Consider the following 12,280-nt stretch of genomic DNA (forward strand, 5'->3'; position numbering starts at 1 on the left):
GATGAAGTCTCATGAGTTCTTGTACTAAAAAGTTGCCCAGCCCTGGGGTTAGGTGCATTGTGTGGTTTTGCTGAGAGTGAGTGAATGTTTCTTTGTTTCAGGCTGCCCTTTACATTTGTAACCAAGGAGGTCGCTGATGCAACCTGCGAGTGCCTTCTCGCACAGGCAGAGCAAGCAGAGAAGATGGGCAAGTCAAAAGCTGCAGCAGAGCGCATGATCCTGGAGGAGTTTGGACGCTGCTTGATGAGAGTTATTAACTCTGCAGGGAAGTCCAAAAGCGACCCTTGTGCCATGAACTGCTGACTATTGCATGAGCCACAACAAAGTGGACTGAACAGAACACGTAAGGCACAGGAACACTTTGGTTTGACATTAGAGGGTTTAATATTTGTTAATTTGGTGCTTGTTGTAAATTGACATGCATAAGATTGAAACAAGAAAATCTTTTATAACAACATGTGGAGTCTTGAACCTTAGCTAAATCCTCTTTTACTTAAGACAATGCCTAAAGGCCAATTCTTCTTTCCAATGAACAGCTTTTACCTTGGTTTTCCTGAAACTTAGATGTGTGCTCCCTTTTTCCCCAGAATAATTGCCTGAAGGGCATATATAAATTATTATAATATATTTTATTTACAGTGTATGAAGTTACATCACTTTGTGCATGCAGGAAGACACAGGTGGTGTCAACAGCAAAGTAACGCTTGGTGACAGGCCCATAGTAAGGAGGTATGAGTGTATCCAAGATAGTTCTGAAAGGAAGTGTGTAAAATTGAGTGTCTAAATGGAAGTTAGTACTTTTATTAAGGACCTGACACAGCACGTTCCTTTAATGCAGAGCACTGTGAAATATACACAGGCAATAATACAGAGGGGTTGCTTGCAGTTTAAGCATTGGACATGTGGTGTAGAATCTCACTGCAGCGAGGCCCATGGAGTTTAGAGGCAAATGGAATTAATGGGAATTTTTTGACAGCAATGTGGCTGGTAGTTTGAAGTCTGAGACAGTGACCTGCTCTCGGAAGTGAGCAAAAGCAGCCATGCCACAATGCTGGATGTCTGCTCAGTGTTCAGTGTTACCTAAGCATGCAACAGATGAATGCTGTTGCTTAGGTGAAGCTTGTTTTTTCAGGTCTGCAGCAGCCTTATCCCTCACTGGAGGTAGGGCTGTGTGGTCCATTGTGTTTTCTAAGATCAAGCTGTAACCCCAGAGAAGTATTTAAATCTGAGAAGCTGAGGTCATGGGAGATGGTGGACTCACAGCTGTCTTAACAAGGACTGAAGACAATCTACATCTCAATCAGCTTGCCAGCACAGGTAGGGATCATGTTCAGCGTGGTTGTGAGTCTTCAGGATGCTGCTTCTCCGTATATTGGCAATTTTCGTTGGCGTAAGGCTTTTATAAGTGTTCTTTTGAATGCCTGAGAGCAGCAATCAGAGGATGCTAGCACAGAATCAGGATTGCTAACAAAACAGATGCATGGATCCTTTTACACAAAGTGACGGGCAGAAGCTATGTACCGACTAGGGGATTTTTTCAGAATTTGTTACAGGCAATCTCGGATCACATTTTTTATAGTGGAACACATTTGCAAAATTATCCTGGTAGTTTACTTACCTACAATGAACATCCATAACCATGTTTAATCACAGACATTTTTATTACCTGTCCCACTGCAGCCTGAACTAGCTAGTTTTTTTCCAGAAGGGATTTTGTATTCTCATGTGAAACCGTAAATAACAAAGAAATGCAGCAGAGCTCTTCCTCTAGGTTTTCCAGCAGGGTCAGGCTGGGGAAAGGTGGGGGCTAGGCAAACCAGCAGCAGAGCTAAGTGCCTGCATGTGCTATGGCAATAGGTTAGGAGGATGCTTCCAACTCCTGTCTTCGCCCCATGGTCCTGTGCACTGAGGAGAAGGCCCTTTCTCTTTCACCTTTTCTTGGTGGCTCCTCAAAATGCCTTGGGGGTACAAAGGGCCCTGGAGGCAGCCAGTAGCAGTGCTAGCCTGTTGAATGGCCACTGCAGACAAGGTTTGACGTGCCAGTCACCATCTGAAGGGTACTGTCTGCTATTAACATCTCCCTGAGCATAAATACCAAGTATAATTGTGCAAATCTCTGAAAAGGGAATCCACCTCTCATGTAAGTAGATGCCATCTTATTCATGATTAGGACTTGGATTTACTAAAAAATCAGTACAGTAACTTTACAAGTAGATAGTATGTATATTGAGTTTACTTCTAGTGCCCTAATATAGTATGTCCAGTAAGATTTGTACAAATGTAAATTAGTGTAAGTGAATAAAGTAGTACCTACTTACATTATTTTTCAGATTGCAATTTGCCTTATTTTGTTTAGACTTCAGTCCGTATTAATTTTGTATATATTTTATGTCTTACTCTTAATTGCACCTTTTGTGATGTGTATTTATATACAGTGTGCAAAACCACTCGTGAAATTTAGACTACAACTGTAATTATAATGGCATTGCTTGAGAATATTTTGCTTGTAAAGACTTTGAAGGTGCAATCAAATGCTCTCAGTTCTTCTGTTTTGTTTTGAACAAGCTTTCTTGAATATTAAGCTTGGATTCCTCTCTCCCCTCTCCTTGGTGTAGAATGTGTGAATTGGTTTTTGTACTTCCTTAGCCATCTGCATCAAACTGCTGGACAAGATTTACAGTAAAGTTCATCCAGTTACATAAAAATAATTGGGAATGGGGCAGGGTTCACTTTCTAGTTCTGTTTACATCTGAAAGTAGAAAAATTAAATTTATATTTACTAGATCTATTCAAGGAATACACTTTTCTATATTGTACAAATAAAACAGTCAGATAAATCGCAAAGAAAAATAAATATTTATACTATTCTATAAATATGATTTTTTTTTTGCACTCCTTTCCTTCACCACAAATATATGCAAAAAACTTTCACCAAAACATAAGAATAAATCTGTTAACACTAGGCCCATTTCTGATGCAAGTACTGGCTTGCATTTTCAGTGTGAGATTGAATCCTACCAGATTGAATCGTAATCCTTGGTTATCGGTGTACTGTCATGCGTAGCAACTCATGGCAAGTTGTAGTACAGTTCATAAAAGACCAAAATATGTAAACCAAACTAGCACCAGGTACTTGAGCCCATGTGATAATTTCTCAATTTCTTTTAAACTCTTTAATGAGAAAGCATACATTTTTCACACACGCACTGGCTGGGCAAGAGTCAGAATCCGCCTGAGTGGAAAGATGTGCAAAGCCATTTTGCAGCACCCTTGAAGACAGCAGAATGCTACACATCTTGTTGAGGAATCCAGGCAAAACTTTGAGGCAAAGCTTTAAGACCCTTAGAATGCCTTGTTAACAGGATGAAACACAGCTTTCTTATGGCATTTATGTCTCTTCTGAAGGAGGAGGTTTATGTGCAGCTTTTGCAAAGCTCAGTTGCATTAAGGAATTCAAGTCAGTTGGGAGAGCTTGTGATTTGTTTCTGAAAAGTAAAACTTGGTTTTATTTTTGTGCATCTGATTTCTACATTCAGTTTTTTAGCAGCTTGGTAAAGGCAGTATACAATCAGTGTTCAGGGAGTCTTAGGAGTGTCATTAGGATGTTGAGCAAATGAAAGATGCTACTCAACTGAGCTTTTCCAGCCTAGAACACCAGCTGCTGGAAGAGAAGGCTGTTGGTCACCTTAGGCTGCAGTACTAGAGAACTGAAAGGAGTAGTAAGATGCTCCAAGTGACTTAGGAGTGGGTTTGTATAGACCTCATGGAGAGCGTGATGCTAGCAAGAGTGAGGGTGTTGCAGAGAGAGATGATGAACACCTGAGCAAGTTCTTGCTGGGAAGAGAAAGCAGAATACAACAGAAAAGCCGTAGTACAGAAATCATTTGGTCACAATTGTGGAGTTACGAATACTGAAAAAGCCTCATAGTTTCTGCAGTGGGCAACAGCAAGTCTGTATTTTTGGAAAATAATGGCAATTGGTACAGAGTTCCTTTAACTGTCAAACTTTCTTATAATATCGGATAGCTTTGTTAATTAGATAACTGCCACAGCTTTTTCTAATAATGTGCTTTTGCTCAAATGTCATTCTACCAAGCCCTGTGAAACTTCCTCAACATCTCTTGAAGACCTCTGTCATCAATACTTCCGTAAATTGTAAAAAGGATGTGTAAACTGTGGTGGTCACGGGTACATCAGCCACAAGAATGCACAGAGCCCAACATCAGACTGTGCAGCGGTCTCCAGCTCAATTCACTGATTGGCAGCAGCTGCACAAAATCCATGAGACATTCAGATGGAGAAGCCCTGTGCACAGCACACATGCTATGGTTACAGCTTCACCTCAGTAGCTAGAAGTTGACACATGTCTTTGTGCAAGAGCTTCCCATTCAGAAGGCCCGGTATGAATCGAGCAGGACATGCTTCCCTCAGCTGTAAACAGAAAATGGCAACAGGCTTACGTCCAGCCAAAAAAAAAAATGATGGTCCAAAGTAGTATTGCCTATCAACAAGTTTTGCCAGCCAAATCATGGGAAGACAGGTGGGAAGACTCACATGTGTTGCCTAGATCTGGTCATTGGTGAGCCTTAGTAGAGGACAGCCATTCTTGGAACAGCAAGAAGTACTCATGAACTCATGTGGGTTTGGCTTGACTGACAGCTATCCAATAGCGATGGAAACAAATGTTTTTCCTTCAGTTTCTTCAGTCTGTGCCTTCCACAAGGGTATTCACGTGTTTTACTTGGTTTGTTGTGATGTTTAAGTAACATTGTATTATTTATTTTACTAAGATTGTGTAGTGATTGTCCATGCACAACTCCCCATGAAATAAATGGCTCGTGAGGGTGGAGAAGAGAGGACTTTCTCCCGGAAGTTCATGGAAGACTTTCTGTTCTAGAGACAAGTGCCATAGCTTGGTGTTTTTGTTGCCATCTCCAACTTTGCCATACCAGTTTAGGACTTGTTCCAAAATGCTTGTTATGCAGCACACACCTGCCGAGGGCAGACTCACTCCACCTAAATTTTTTATGTAAAGCACTGACCTGCATCTTAGCCTGCTCTCATCTGACTCAAAGAGTGAAGCAAGACAAGCCTCGCATTCCAAGTTAGAGGCTAATTGCTCAGCAACAAAGCCTGTGGTGCAGGTGATGCTCTGTGTATGCAGCAACACGTCTGTCAGGGCATTACTCAGCACAGAGTCATGCAAAAGAAGGCCTGCGCAGTAGGGGTACTCTGTTGCCAGTGTCCTCCTATGACCTGGGTTATACTGAGCACACTGCCAAGGGTCAGATCTCTCCTATGAGACAGGGACGTGTCCAGAGAGCTTGTATTGCCTGAGCTACCACTGTGTGGTGAGCCTGGCAGCAGGCTGCAGCTGGCCAGCAGTTTGTGGTAAGCAGCCTGGAACACAGTGCAAGTGGGGCTTCTACTGTTGCCACAGGCTTGCTGGAGAGCCCTGAGAAACAGCTCCAGTGGATCAAGGCTGAAGGCACAGGACAGGGAATGGTGGGAAGGAGTGACTTCTGGACATACGTAGTTGGTGTAAAGCCACTTGAAGCTTTCAGCATTAAGCAAGAAACACAGAAATCCTAGTTTGCGTTTGCTCTTAATAGTGTTTCTCCCCATAGAGTCAGTCAAGGTGATGAAGAAGCTCTGGGCCTCATTAAAGAGGTGGCTTATTTTGGTGTAATTTCCAGCTAGGAAAAGCCCCTTCAGTCCCCTTCTATAGGGACCTCTGCCATTAAATACATCACACAGATGGCTCATCAAATGCACAAACTTGACAGTACCACTGCAGTCCTGGAATGACGCCAGGCCCAGCTTCTGGAGGTGTTCCAGTACATTAGCAACACCCTCACTGAACAACAGGGTAGCAGGGTTGACCTTTAGATGGTAACTCTCCTCACTTCCAGGTCCACCTGACTTTGGATGGCACGGCTCTCGTATCCGCTGCTCCTGCAAAGCTGCCAGGTCTATCAGATGCTGCCACTGCATGGTATCACTGAGCCACTCTAGCTTCTGGAAGTACTGCAGAGCATTTCTTATCAGCTGGAGTGCATGGCAAATGTCAAAGAAATATGCGATGCTGTGAGTGGCACCAGGTGGATGCTGGAAAGCGCACTGAATCCTTTCAGGATCTATCTTGATAGATAGATCTCTGAGGATCTATCTTGATAGATAGAGCTCTGGCAGTCTCAGCACCATGAGCGGTGGCACCCGATATCACAGCCAGCACCATGATACCAATGTTGTTCAGCTTATTGATGGTCTGACGAAGCAGCTGAGCAAGTAAATGGCCAGTTGTGCTGTTCACAAAGAATTAGCCAAGTAGAGCTGTCCAGGGACTTGAGATGCCAACTGCCATGAGGATTATGACTTCTGAGGCCAGCGGAGATTCATCAGCATCAAGAACACCTGCTCCCAAGTCAACAAAGCCTGTGAGGCGCTGGGTCTGCGGATCCCACTCCTGTTGCTTTTGCAGGGACATATCTTGTACCATCAGGACACAGTAGCGGTAGGTCTCTTCCCCTCTCTCCACCTTTTCCTTAAGGCGGAGAAAAATGTCATTGATGAAGCCTGCAGCAACCTCATTATTAGACAGCCAACGGGAAAAAATGGAGGATGCAATTAGGAGATGCAATTCTCAGAAAACTGAAGCAAGTCAGCACCTTTTACCATCTGGGGCATGGTTAACCTATTTCCAGAGGTGTAGAGCATGCTAAGACACAGAGTCTAAAGCAAGTGGCCCTACCTTTATTAATGCATAGTCTCAGTTTCTTCTCTCACACCCTAGTGATGGGAAGCCAAGCAAAACTACTAATGATGAAGAGAAGTTACAAAGCAGCTTCCTCCCTCTCTGATGTACAGGAGATCAGGACAACAGGAAAAAAACAATGAAACCAAACAAAGAAGTGCAAGTCAGGTGATGCAGAGGGCCAGCGACACCAGACTGCTCTCCTTCCCAACTGGCTTTCTCCACACTGTACATCTTAATCCAGTTTGGAATATATGAAAGCCTCAGCAGCCCACGTGGAATGCTACTCTCCTCAATGCACTCTCTGTCCACCACCTCTTGGCACTCCTTCAAGTGAAATCTTTGGAGGCAGCTGTGTGAAACCCTCACAGGCTGGCACAGACAACACGTTTGCCTGTTGGGCATCCTCCAACTGTGCTTCAGCAGTCTGAGCCTCAAAACATGTAGGGGAAAAACATTTCTTCACCTTTTGTGTTCTGTTACAACTTCACTCCTTGTTAGCACTTGGTAGTGCTTCAGGTAGTTAATTGAGCCATAAGCACCTGCAATGGGTTACACAACCAAGTTATGTAGTATCTCCCTTCCGTAATGCTGACACTTGTTAATATTCACCAACTTCCCAGAGTCCTTGTGGGCAAGGTGAGAAAAAAAAGCTCTAGTCTAACATCTTTATGCAGTCCTTCACTTTCCAGTATTCCCCTTCTTGACTTCACCCTTTCCAGAAATGGTCTCAAAGTTTTCTGTGTATATTGGTTTTGATTTCCTCTACTGAGACTTATTCTTGCCCATGTCTCCTCAGTTGGTTTTGGCTGTTGGTGGGATACTGCAGGTGCTTCCTTAACACTGCCTCCTGCTACTGCTTTTTAGATTATTTATCTTACCTTTATTGCTCTTTCTTCCACTATTCCGCTCATCCGTGCCCTCTCAAGCATACACTGCACATCACAGGGCAAGAGCATGTGGCAATGTGGTAAAGCACTTAAATGTTTTTTTGTATTCCTCTTTCCTACCCAGTGAACAAGTACAGACCTTACAGCAGCAAAAGCCCTGAAAGGGCCCATACTCATCTAGGAATGCTTAGCAAACTCCATACTTGCTTTAAAATTGTTAATGTGAATTAATGCGTTATTGTCATGCTGTGACCCACATGCATGAACACATGCCAACTCTCTTAGATAAGGGGTATCAGTATTTCTTGATACTCGCTTCCCACTATGCTTTTGTTACTATAACAAAGCAGAGAAAAACTACTATTGCTGAATGTTTTCAGGGCAGATCTGTTACACCTATTTTTCTTACATGAGTACCTGGATATACATTCAAAATGAATGAATGAATAAAAACTTGCTTTGTTAGGCTGTAAGGATGAGGGAGGGGAAAAGTCTTCCACAGATAATTGCACACTTTAATACGGTTGAGGTGGAGAATACAAGCAAATTGCTTCATTTCTGGTGAGTATTCTGCTATTTGCCTCCAGCTGTGTAACTCACAAGGCAAGTCTGCTTAAAAAAAAAAACAAGGTCAGATTTAGTGAAGCAAATAAATAACTGATAACAGAGGGATGCATAATAGACATTGCAGAATACAAAGCAACAGATTGGTCTCTGGAATCGCTCAGTCCTTAAGTCTGGTGTGACAGGTACAGTTCTGCAACATTACCACTGTTCCTCACCTCCAGGCAGCAGCCAGGGAGCCTGTGCCCTACCACACGTCTTCTCGTTCTTTTCCCATTTAATTCCTCAGTTTTGATTAAAGTCTGTGTCTTATATGTGGGTGCTGCTTAAAAACTGACATAAAAGAGAAGCCATTAACTTATGGCTGACACTGCAATTTAAAATGGCTTCTTCAGGATATATTATTGTTAACAGAGCTCTCTTCCGGACAGCACAATAGACGAAGTATTCATAGTTAAATATATTCTATTCTCGGATGATCTATCAGGTCAAGGGTGGCCCGGTTTGATTTAACGGCGTTTGTTACAGGTCTGACCTGAGCACTGCAGCCAGCTTCAAGTAACTGGACTTTTCAGGAAGATGGGTTGTTGCATTCCCGACCTACAAACCACAATGCCTTTGTGCTATAGCACCGGACCTAGGAGCCCAACAGTCGGGGATTGCTGTGGAACAAATAAAACAAATGCAAAACACTAGGGCGAGGCGGTACAGATCCCGATGCACTCTGCCTTAGCAAACACACCCCAGCAGTACCTGAAAACTGGGCCTGCGGCAACCTCAAGGTTTCCTCGGGAAGCTGCTGCTTCTCCACCAGCTCCCGGAGCAAATTCGACACCGTTCTGGGCCGGAGCGTGGGGGACGCACACCTCCCGGCCGCGGGGAAGAGCTCCCGCTGCTGCCGTGTGTCTAACGGTGCCCACCGCCCCCCAGGCTGTAGTTGTGGTCTCCGGCGGCGGGCAACTCCTAGGGCGGAAGGGGAGGGGGGGAGGGGGGCTGTCAGCGCGCGTCTCCCGGCCGGGGGGACAGAAAAGGAGGCGGCCGTGCACGCCCCGGACGGGGGAAGCGGGAGGGCACGGCGCCCCGGCGCAGCTTCCGCCACAGCCCGTAGGTCTCGAAGTCGGCCTCGGCGAAGTGCCGCGAGCAGAGGATGGCGCCGGGGCCGGGCCGCCACGCCCAGAGGCTCCGCGGATCCACGCGGTTCACGGCGCGAATCCACTCGAGGCGCTGCGCGGCGTCCGCCGGGAACCTGAGGGAGAGGGAGCGGGCGGGAGGCGGCAGGCGGGTCGCGTGGGGCCGCACTCCCTGATGGAAGGAGATGCCGTGCCGCCGACTCCGCCCGTTGTCGCGCGCGGCACAGCCCTCTGCCGAGCAGCTCCGCGCCATAGCCACGCCGCTGCCGCTACGCCCGCCCCCTCCATCCCATTGGCTCGCGCGCCGCGGCCCGCGCGCGGGCAGCCGCCTCGCTATTGGTCTCGCCTCCGCCTCGGTTTGACGTCAAGACCGAACCGGACGGCGGGAACGGGAAGAGAACCGAGCCAACCGGTAGCAGCGGCAGAGGAAGAAGCAGCCAATAGCAATGGCCCTCCTGGCCCCATATATAGCGGGGCCGGGAGGAGGGGCCTTCTTTCCCGGCGCATGGGGCCGGTGGAGAGGGGATTGCGGCGCTCTGGGCCTGGGGCAGCGCTCCACCCCTGCCCACTGAACGGCTCCGCGCCCCGGCTGCCCTGAGGTGGGTGCGGACGCCGCCCGGGGGCGCGGGGCCGGGCCTGTCCGGTGATGAGTCTTGCTGCTGTTCACATCATGACACGCCGTGATTATCGCCCTTGGGCTGAGGACAGGCGGCGCCGCAGCCCCCGCGCCGCCGGCGCTTTTCGCCCGCGCCCCCGCGGTGTTGCTGCCCCTGACCACTGTCTCTTCTCCAGGGCCGATCTCCTGTCCGGAGACCCGGTGAGGACCCCAGAGGAGGCGGCTGCGCCCCGCTTCCAGCGCGAGCGGCGGCCCCGGAAGACGTGGGGCGCGCCCGGAAGGCGCTGGCGGCGGGGTGGGGCCGGACCGTGGTTGCCACGTTGGAGTGGGCGGCGGCGCTGGGGACGCGGAGGTGAGCCGAGGCGACGAGCCCTCGCTTCGCTCCTTTTTTCTCCTTCGGTTCTTGTCGGTGATCAGAGCGCGACGGTGCCCGCCGGTCGTGCGAGACCCAGGGTGTTGAATCAAGATCCAAAAACTGAGACAGTGGAGGCTTTTAAACCGGTTTTCGTTCTCTGCTCCGTCTGCCGCTGAGGGCCTTTGGTCGCGAGGGTCTGGTGAGGGTTTTGTGGAGGTCGAGTTTGTGTCGTGGGTTAAGGCTAAAGGGTGCTATAGGACACCCCATGTATGCCTCGATGCCGAGAGAAATGAGTTTTCAGAGGAGCTTAAGCTTTGCCGACACTTCCTTGTCTATTCAGCAGCCATCAGTTTTCCCTGTGTGTCTGTGGTGTTCTGCTAACAGAGAATTTTTCTTTCTGCTCCCCCTGGCTGTGCTCTGGACAATATTGTTACCGTGTCTGGATGTCTGTTGGATAGCTTTACGAAAAAGATAACTGGCCGCTTTTGCCAAGTTATAATGCAGCTGCTGAATCTGTGGCAGTGCTGTGTCTATTTAAGCATTGCTTTTCTTGATCTTACTTTTTAGTGAAATGAAGCTGAAGGAAATCGATCGTACTGCCATGCAGGCATGGAGCCCTGCTCAGCAGCACCCCATTTACCTGGCCACAGGTGAGTTTTTGGAAGGGGTGTGCTACCAGGCCTCAGGCTATGTGTGGTGGCTGCCATGTAGTGGTCGTAATTGAAAGTTGTAGGAGTTGCTTCATGTCCTGAGGACTGGAGTGGTGTATTTCGTGCCATGCCTTCAGTGGAGTTGTACTGCATGTGAAAACGTGCTTTAGATCTTGCAAGTGACAGCAAGCATCCTCTTCTTTTTGCCTGTAACAGCAGTCATAAGTGCTAGTTCGCTGTCCCTTGCTGCTTATTTGTAACTTTGTTTTCTGTGCATTGTCAAGGAGAGGCACTTCCCAGAGCTTTTCCTGATAAGAAACCCCCTGTTAAGAAGCTTTTCTGGTTAAGAAACCCCCATGGGGAAGAGAGTTTGTGTAGAACTACATCTAACTAACAGGAACTTGATCCTATCTCAAGGTCCTTTTTGCAAGGATGGTGTGTTTATGCCCCTCCTTGTGCTGTTTTTGCAGGTGCTCTTCTGTGTATTGTGGCTTTCTCACTGCCAAGCACACTTCTTTGCAGGTACGTCAGCTCAGCAGCTGGATGCAACCTTCAGCACAAGCGCTTCTCTAGAAATATTTGAGTTGGACTTATCAGACCCTTCACTGGATATGAGGTCCTGTGCCACCTTCTCCTCCTCTCACAGGTAAGCAGTGGGGTTGTAAGGGAAAAGTAATGGCTGTGGAACTGTTATGTGGTGCATATGAAAAGGTCACTTCATGAGCATTATCTGCATTTGTTAAGGGGAGGAGCAGAAGTTCAGTGCTGAAGGGTGAAGGGACATAAGTGCTATTCATGTTGTTGGGACAGTGGAGTGTCATTGTGAAAGCAGTGAGCTTGGACTTTAAGGAGTTGCAAGCATCTTGTGCTCTGACATAAGCCTAAAAAATCTGACGTGAACTGGTAGGCTTGAACATGTATGCAGACTTTTATCTTGGGGAGCCTCTGGGATCAAAAGGAAATGTGAAGTTATGAAAATACAATTGTAATTTTTCATTGTCTCATTGTGTTTGCATTTAAGTATTTCAGGAAGACTCCTGAAATGGTTACTCCATTCTGTGATTCTATGGTCCTATAACACAACTAAACTGGGTCGTGTTGTATGTGTAGTATTAGAACTCTCCATACAGCTGGGGAGCCAAGTAACCAACTGTACGATTCCACTTTGTTCCTTACCATTTATTTAACCAAAAAAATATTGTTAGCTCAGAGTGTCCAGTTTCCTTCTTGGTAGCACTTGTAGCAGCTATGATGCAGTGGCTGCTGCTTGTTGTGGGTGAGCTGAAATAATGTAGATGGAAGTGCGGGATGTTTCTGTGAG

The 12,280-nt window shown here is 46.9% G+C and overlaps 3 protein-coding genes across 21 annotated transcripts in view; 2 read left to right on the plus strand and 1 right to left on the minus strand.

Annotated features, from left to right (window-relative positions):
• Positions 1-3,008, plus strand: part of LIN54 (lin-54 DREAM MuvB core complex component) — a 36,105-nt gene extending 33,097 nt beyond the window's left edge. For 3 of the 4 annotated variants that reach the window (XM_054066396.1, XM_054066393.1, XM_054066395.1), the window contains one exon: positions 102-3,008. In XM_054066396.1, coding sequence (XP_053922371.1) covers positions 102-303 — 202 coding nt within the window. In that variant the 3' untranslated portion in view covers positions 304-3,008. The remainder of the gene's footprint in view (positions 1-101) is intronic. The other variant, XM_054066397.1, reaches the window with a different exon arrangement.
• Positions 3,009-3,147: 139 nt separating this feature from the next.
• On the minus strand, positions 3,148-9,713 carry THAP9 (THAP domain containing 9). The gene is given in 3 exon segments (XM_054066049.1): positions 3,148-6,153; positions 6,155-6,642; positions 9,210-9,713. Coding segments are annotated over 3 exon segments (1,836 nt in total). The 5' UTR covers positions 9,592-9,713; the 3' UTR covers positions 3,148-5,187.
• A 74-nt stretch (positions 9,714-9,787) lies between these two features.
• Positions 9,788-12,280, plus strand: part of SEC31A (SEC31 homolog A, COPII coat complex component) — a 49,347-nt gene continuing 46,854 nt past the window's right edge. For 8 of the 16 annotated variants that reach the window (XM_054066376.1, XM_054066380.1, XM_054066378.1 and 5 more), the window contains exons 1-4: positions 9,789-9,937; positions 10,131-10,306; positions 10,877-10,959; positions 11,482-11,605. In XM_054066376.1, coding sequence (XP_053922351.1) covers positions 10,881-10,959; positions 11,482-11,605 — 203 coding nt within the window. In that variant the 5' untranslated portion in view covers positions 9,789-9,937; positions 10,131-10,306; positions 10,877-10,880. Of the gene's footprint in view, positions 9,938-10,130; positions 10,307-10,344; positions 10,509-10,876; positions 10,960-11,429; positions 11,606-12,280 lie in introns of those variants that run through there. The other 8 variants (XM_054066388.1, XM_054066389.1, XM_054066390.1 and 5 more) reach the window with 5 other exon arrangements.

This window comes from Cuculus canorus, chromosome 4, assembly GCF_017976375.1.
Source record: "Cuculus canorus isolate bCucCan1 chromosome 4, bCucCan1.pri, whole genome shotgun sequence".
Classification (NCBI taxonomy): domain Eukaryota; kingdom Metazoa; phylum Chordata; class Aves; order Cuculiformes; family Cuculidae; genus Cuculus; species Cuculus canorus.